At 40.9% G+C, this 7500-nt stretch overlaps 1 protein-coding gene across 2 annotated transcripts in view; it reads left to right on the plus strand.

The window, feature by feature from the left end:
* Window positions 1-7500, plus strand: part of Tmem232 (transmembrane protein 232) — a 256911-nt gene that overhangs the window by 59496 nt on the left and 189915 nt on the right. For both annotated transcript variants that reach the window (XM_041631893.1, XM_041631894.1), the window contains one exon: window positions 4539-4662. In XM_041631893.1, the coding sequence (XP_041487827.1) occupies window positions 4539-4662 (124 nt within the window). The remainder of the gene's footprint in view (window positions 1-4538; window positions 4663-7500) is intronic.

Below are 7500 nucleotides of genomic sequence, written 5' to 3' on the forward strand. Positions count from 1 at the left end.
GAGAGGGGACTCGGTGGTGGTGTGCCTGAGAAACAGTAGCCACGGCTCCCTGACAGTGCCTTCATCTGCTCCAATGGCTTCCTTGCCACCACAGTAATGAAGGAACTCCTGCCACCCAGCGGAAGGACCTTCTCAGCAGGCAGGATCAAGATCAGAATTCTCATGTAGTCATCTCTTTCAAATATAAAACAAAGCAATCAGTACAAGAGAAAAGAATTCTTTTAGCTATGTGTCCAGAAGGGTGACATCAGCAGTATCCCTTACACAATGAAGACTGGACTAATAGATTTCTACCAACCCTACACTACTTCGCCTGCTAATATACTCTTTATGGCATTAAACTAATTATTTAAAAGTTGCTAATTTCTACTTAGAGAATGAGTGGTGTGTTTGTATTTAATTCCGTATGCTTTGGGGGAATCCTCGCATCCCACTTCCTATCTTGTCAGGGAAGCCCTGGAATCGTAGGTATGTTCCATGCCGCATCCAGCTTTACACGGATTTGGGGGATCAAAACTCAGGTATTTGCCCTTGTGTGGCTGGTACCTATTCCACCAAGCCGTGTCCTTGGGCCCCTGTAAGACATATCTTTAAGAGTTATGGTCTTCTCCAAGAATCAGACTGGTACTTTTCCCCAGCCCTTGTCATATATTTTCACTGGTCCCAAGGGAATCTGCTTGTCCAGTTTTCTCTTTACTTATCCCAGAATGAGAAGGAACCCATGAAATTAGACGTTTTGAACTGAGATTTTGGTGTTCACAGACGTTAGCATTGTGTTTTAGCACAGTGGCCTTAAGTAGTTGAAGGCTGTGATCCTGACACTGTAATATTCATGGTCCTCCATGTGTCCTAGCTCCCGTCGGAGAGACCACTCCTGCACCCCGACGGCGCCACTTCTCCTTGTTGTGCCCCCCCATACCTCTAAGGATCTATCATTTGAATTTTGCTAACTCTAAGAAAGACAAGGAGATAAAGGAAAAATGAACTACAGAACGGAGGTTCTGGATACACTTTTAAAAATGCCAGTATCCTAAGGAGAAGGATTATCTGTATCTTTCGCCCGATTTTGTGACTCACGGGACAAACTGAAGATACTTTTCCCGTGATTATTTTCCCCCTCCACTTTTTCTGCGGGACACAGGTTGCAGTAGCATTTCCCTGGCCATTTTTTTAGTGCGCCTCCTATTCCAGGTCTGCCAGTTTCGTGGCTTGAGCTGTCCCTTTAATGTGCTGTGTGTCACCTTTTCTCGTTACCCGTTTTCAAGGTTCTGTGGATTTTTGACACAGGGTTTTCTGAAATACGTGTCGCAAGGTTGGGATAACCTCTATGAATGTAACTAATTGGAGACAGTTTAATCTCTCTCTCTCTCTCTCTCTCTCTCTCTCTCTCTCTCTCTCTCTCTCTCTTTTTTCCGAAATGGCCACCCGCTCATGGAGAACGCACTATAGAGACAAAGAGAATCTAAACTCTTTCAGATGCCGCCAGTCTCGCTTCCGTACAGATGTATGTGGGTGTAAAGAATTGCGAAGCCTTGGCCAGCCTCTTCGTTTACACGATTAGGGGAAACGCGCACTACCTACTACACCTTTCTTGGTAGCTCTTTAGTTTCAAAGCTCTGGGACATCAAGTTGCTGATAACTCAGTTTTTCCTGCGTTTGAATGAGCTTGAGAAAGAGGTAGAGGTGCCTTGACAGGATCAGCTCCTTCCGGCTCTAGCCCGTCCCTCTGTGGGCATTGATTTTTCAACTTTGACTTTTAACAAATTTCAGCTCCCACGTATCGATGCACCAGTTCTATTTTGGGCAGAAGCAGTTTTGCTTATAGACGGTATTGCAGTTTGCAGCATTGATTCAAAGAACTGCGTTTCTGGTGAGGCAGCATTTTTTTTTTTTTCCCTGCCGCAAGCGGCTGGCAAGGAGATGGTTTTCAATCCATAGTTCAGTGAGTGCGCTCTGGTTTGAATACAGCTTTCCAGTCATTAAAAAAAGACGGAAGAGAGAAAGGCTATGGAGGGAGGATGTCCTCAGGGGCCGGGCGGGGTGGGGGGAAGCTTCTGAACTCTGTCTTCCCTGAGCCCTGACTCTCCTATGGAGCGTGCGTGCGTGGTGAGTGTGAGGAATGACTAGGAGGTCACTGGGCTCTTCTCAGCGATTCTGAGACTTTACAGAGAAAACAAACTCTTTTTAGCCCTGGAGAAATAGTCGTTCAGTTCAGCTCAACACTCTTATCCAATTGTTTCAAGTTGGCGATCAGCGACTGCCAGATTTTGCTACTTATTTATTTATACAGATAATTAAATTAAAATCGAGCGGGGTCTTAAAGAAGCACACCATTTGTTCAACAGCATATATTTTTTGAAGTAGCAGATCTAGGGTTCCGTGCGGTATTTCAGACTCGGAAGTTCTCTTTTGTACATCCTGTGTTAGGTGTATCGTTGGGATTCGGTCTTCTTTGTGTTAGAGAAATCTAGCTACACTTGGGTGACCAGATAGAGCTTCTGTCTTTTGCAGGACAAAGATGCATTCTGATGTAGACGCTTAGGTCCTCCTGATTTGTGTTCTGCCATCCCCTATTGTCACTATAGTGTGGGAGTTCACATTCTGTTATTAGTGTGTATTTCCCGCAGGAGGAAAAGGATGTATGAAGAAGATGAAAGTTTCCTCTTTCTAAATATGCTATTTTTTTTATTAACCAGAAAAATGATAGTTTACCTAGGAGTCGGTCTTTGTATATCTCCTTTTGTGTTTTGTCTTGAAACAGTCTTGAAGCGTAGCCTGGGCTAACTTTGGGCTTAGAGTCCTCCCACCTGAGCCTGCCAAGTGGTGGGATTACAGGTGTGCATCGCCCACACCTGGTGATCTGATTTCGTTTCTATCTCATTGGTCAATCAACATTGCAAGGTACTTTCAATAGTCAAGGACATAAAGAGTTAATTCTAAGTCAAATAAATGTACTGAGATATATCTAACTTTTATCTCAGTGCATTTTGACATAGATCTGTCGTTTCTGACAAATTGACTCATAAATTCCATCTAAGACACACAACATTCCATGTTGAGGGGACAGTCTGTGCCAAGAATTTTGCTATCTTGAATGAAGCTCCTTTAAGCAGGCAACAGTCGGCCCCCGCCATAGTGAGGTTTAGTGTTGGAACACTTAAGGCGTGACTTAGACAAGGAAAGATTGCAAAACAATAGGATATGCCGGGGAAGGTCTTAGTCACAGTCAAGTGGGCATTAAAGGGAATGTATGCATGTTTCTCAGGCTTATCTGTGTCTACAGTCCATAATGTTAAAAAGACAGGTATTTGAAAAGCCTGAAATGAGTCTGAAGCTGTCAAATTTAAATCAGGTAGGATAATTGGCGTGAAAGCTCTTTTAAGAACTGAAAAACTCTCTGTATTTAGGATTGTCTTTGTCTCGTAAAAGGCATTTCCTTTTTGTGCTTTTTATAACCTATTTTATTAGCATTTATTGATTGTAGAAAGTAATGGCTTTCATTATGTAATTTTCATACAGGCACAGAATGTACTTTGATCATATCTACCACCCCACAGCTCTCCCTCAGTCCTTCACCCCTATCCCGCAGGCTCCCAGCCCTTCCTACAGAAGGGCTTCTTATCTCATGACTGCTTTGGGGATCTAGATTCTGAATAAAAGGGAAATAGAGGTACTTGTTTTTCTGAACCTGGCTCAATTCACTTAACAAACGGAGTATATTCATAGAGAAAGAATGAAGAACAGACCTCACCTTAATGGCCTGAATAGCGCAGTAGTGAAATTCAGACTTACTTGTTGAATACCCTGGGAGATAGGTTTATTAGCTGCCTAAAGCCAAGGCAGTAAGCAGCTCTATTGGCAGGCAGTTTTACAGTTGCTGTCTCTTAATTCTCTATCAGTCTGTTTCTCTCTTCCAGTTGGTGAACTGCAAACAAGGGCATGAAATGTAAAATTTCTTGAAAACCTCGTTACATATGAACATCTGTGGCTAATGACTTTGATTATAAATTCCCACTCACATAGCATTAAAAAACTAGCCTATGATCTCAATAATTTTTGTGAAATATACATTTTATTTTGAGGTATGTCACTTTTCAAAAACAAAACAACATAATACCAAGTTTTTGGAATACTTGCCTAGATAGTTTGTCTCTTGTTCTGTAAGTTTGGAAAGAAAACATTCTTCAAATTGATCCCATCGAATCAGTCACAAGAAAGTGAAGTCAGAGGCCCTTGTAAGGACCTGAGGGTTCTCTGGAGAGCTACAGCCTTTGAATGCTACGTCACGCAGGGTCTATGAACAGATGGAAAATATGCTTAGCACTTATTATGCCAACCCTGTCAATCCAGTATCTTTAAATTCATAATCCTTCCAAAATGTCACTCTTTTTTATAACCCATGCCAATCAAAACCTTTCAATATAGAAAATAAATATATCTGATAATGTAAACCTTCATTCTCTTTGTCTTCAGCACTTTTTCATTGAAATTGATTGCTATTTTTTTTATTAACGTCTTTGTCACTGTTCACAATCCAGGTTGGATTCAACACTGGCTTTGCTGGTCCTGGGGGAGGCTGCTAAGCTGAACATGGCCTGTTTGAAAGCACTGATGGATGTTGTGAGCGATTTCCTTTTGGGCATCGTGTCTGTTCAGAACCAGGTACCACCTTACAGTTTATTTGTGAAAAAGACCTGACTGCAAGCATGCTTTATTCTTATCATTCTGTAAATTGAATATCACATTTGAGCATGTGATGTGTATAAATCTGTAGTAATTCTAATTAAATATAATTAATTTATAATTATATAAATATAATTAATATATAATTAATTATATATTAAATATAAAAGTGAATATTCACTTACCACAACTTCAGGATTTATCATAAACATTTTTCTTTATTATCATGTCCATTACACTTTGTGTTTTGCTCTTTCACTCTTAAATCTCTTCGTATGCACTTATCCATCACTAGAAAAGACACACACCATGATAGAGTTAGAATTAGAAAAGCAATTAGCTTCATATGCTCATTTGTGACTGTGTTTATCACCTGAGTTCAGTCCTTAATTATCTCCCAAAAGTCTTTCTTGTTCTCTTTTCTGCATGTTGTACTGTAACCACGTGTGCATTTGTTTACACAAAACATATATTATTGACTAGATTCCACACATGAGGGAAAAAGTGTAAAATTCATTGTGAAATTCTAAATGCCTATTTTAACAATATAGAAGTTCACTAAGATGTATAATGATCAGGTCTGGCTAATTTTAGTGAGTGGTTTATTTTATTTGAAAATTCTTTATAATAATATTTATAAAAGTTTTGAAAATTTTACAATGGAAAGGGGATCATTTCATTCTTTATTGTTGAATATTAAGTTTGTTTTACATTTTAACAGTTAAGAAACAATATTGAACTAAAGTCTTTTAAATTTATTTTTGAATTTGTTGACAGTTTTGTATATGAATACAGTGTATTGTGATAATATCTATCCTAATTATCCTTTCTTGCCACTTCCAATTCTGCTGACCCCCCTACTATTTTATGTCATTTCCCCTCTTCTTTGTGGTTGATTTTCATTTTTGTTTTAATTAATTTTTTATACAATATATTCTGATTATGGTTTTCCCTTCCCCAACTCCTCCCAATCCTTCCCACCTCTCTACCTACTCATCTCCACACCCTTTCTCACTCTCTCTTTAGAAAACAAACTAAAACTAAAACCAACCAACAAATCAATCAACCAACCAACCAACAAACATACACAAGAAAGTACACAGGAAACACACACACACATACACCAAAACTCATAAAAACACAGACTTGGAAACCATAATATATAAGCAAAACATGTAGAAGTTTTTTGAAATATATATGTACATGAAGGAAATATAAATGAAGCCACCAAAAATGGGGAGGCAATTCCCAAGCTAGACATGTTTTTCCTTCCAAGCAAAACCTTTATTGCCAGGAATGGGTTACATCCGATTGAATTGTTGGCCAAAGGGGTCCCACTGAAACCCCTAAACATCTCAGGATGTTGTCATGGCTATTGGTTGCTTTCCACAAACTGAATGTAAGGCCCTGTTGCTGAAGACAACACTTAGATATCTTATTGAATGTGGAGAAGCCAAACTGGTGCCTAACTAGAGCCTTGACCCCCAATGACTAGTGTTGACGTAACTGGAGGGTACTCTGCATGCTACCAGAGGAAAAAGATAGCCACCAACAAAGCTACAAACCCTGTGATCTACCAAGTTAAGCTGCCTGCAAGAGCTTCTCATGCAACAGTGGCATAAACATTGAGCAATCTTCTTTTTGACACTCTGAGTTTAGTTAGAGTTGCCGAGAAGAGGGTGAGTAGGGGATTGTTCACTGGATTTGAGTTACTTTCCAGTGGCTATGCAACTGAAGAAAATCATTAGTTGCTAGGAGATTCTCTGGTGGGGGTTGGGCCTCAGGAGTCCCTCCACCAGCAATGACAGACTGTGGGCTCAGGATGGTGTGGGCACGAGGCAGGCACCCAGAGCTTCTATGCTCTTGTGATTGCAGCAGCTATGTCCTGCCCTGAACAGTGTTTTCACCGCAGTCTGTCCATCCTCTGGCTCCTGCATTCTTTCCACCCTCTTTTCTACAATGTTTTCTGGGCCTTCAAGAGGGAAACATAGATACACACCCTGTTTAGGGCTCAGCACTCAACTCTCAGTCCTACCATTGGACCAGGCATGAAACTATATTAATTGCCGTCTAGAGTTAAGACAAACCTCTCTGTCTGCCTTACTCAGTGTTTCTGTTTTCTGTGAAGAGACACCATGACCATGGCAACTCTTAAAGAGGAAAGCATTTCATTGGGGCTGGCTTACAGTTTAGAGGTTTAGTCCATTGTCATCTGGCGGGGAGCGTGGCTGTATGCAGGTAGACATGGTGCTGGAGAAGTAGCTGAGACTTCTACATCCAGATTTGCAGGAAGCAGGAAGAGAGAGCCAGTGGGCCAGGTTTGAACTTTTGAAGCCTCACAGCCCACCCCCAGAGACATATTTCCTCCAACAAGGCCACACCTACACTGACAAGGCCACACCTCCCAATCCTTCCAAATAGTGCCATTCCCTGATGACTAAGCATTCAGCTATATGAGTCTGTATTCTTATTCGAAACACTGCACTGTCCAAGGTTAAGAATAGCATAGTACTAGCCTACGGGTTTAAACATAAACATTTAGAAGGTCCTTTGACTTCATGTCCATTTAGTAAAAAACACTAGTATATTCCCACTTAAGGCCTGTGATCACCACAGCCATAGACTTTTGACCATATTTAGAGTATCAGACATCTGGTTCTGTGGACTAGACCTCAGATGAAATAACAAAGTGGTTGGTTACTCGCAGAAAGTCCTGAGGCTATTGCACCAGTGGGCTTGTGTCGCCTGCACATTAGTATTGTAGCTCTCAGGTGCACAGCTGGGCAATGCTGTTGATCTTGTCTTGCAGTAGTCTGC

This window comes from Microtus oregoni, unplaced genomic scaffold (genome assembly GCF_018167655.1).
Source record: "Microtus oregoni isolate MIOR12 unplaced genomic scaffold, Mior012 000038F_ref0000394, whole genome shotgun sequence".
Classification (NCBI taxonomy): domain Eukaryota; kingdom Metazoa; phylum Chordata; class Mammalia; order Rodentia; family Cricetidae; genus Microtus; species Microtus oregoni.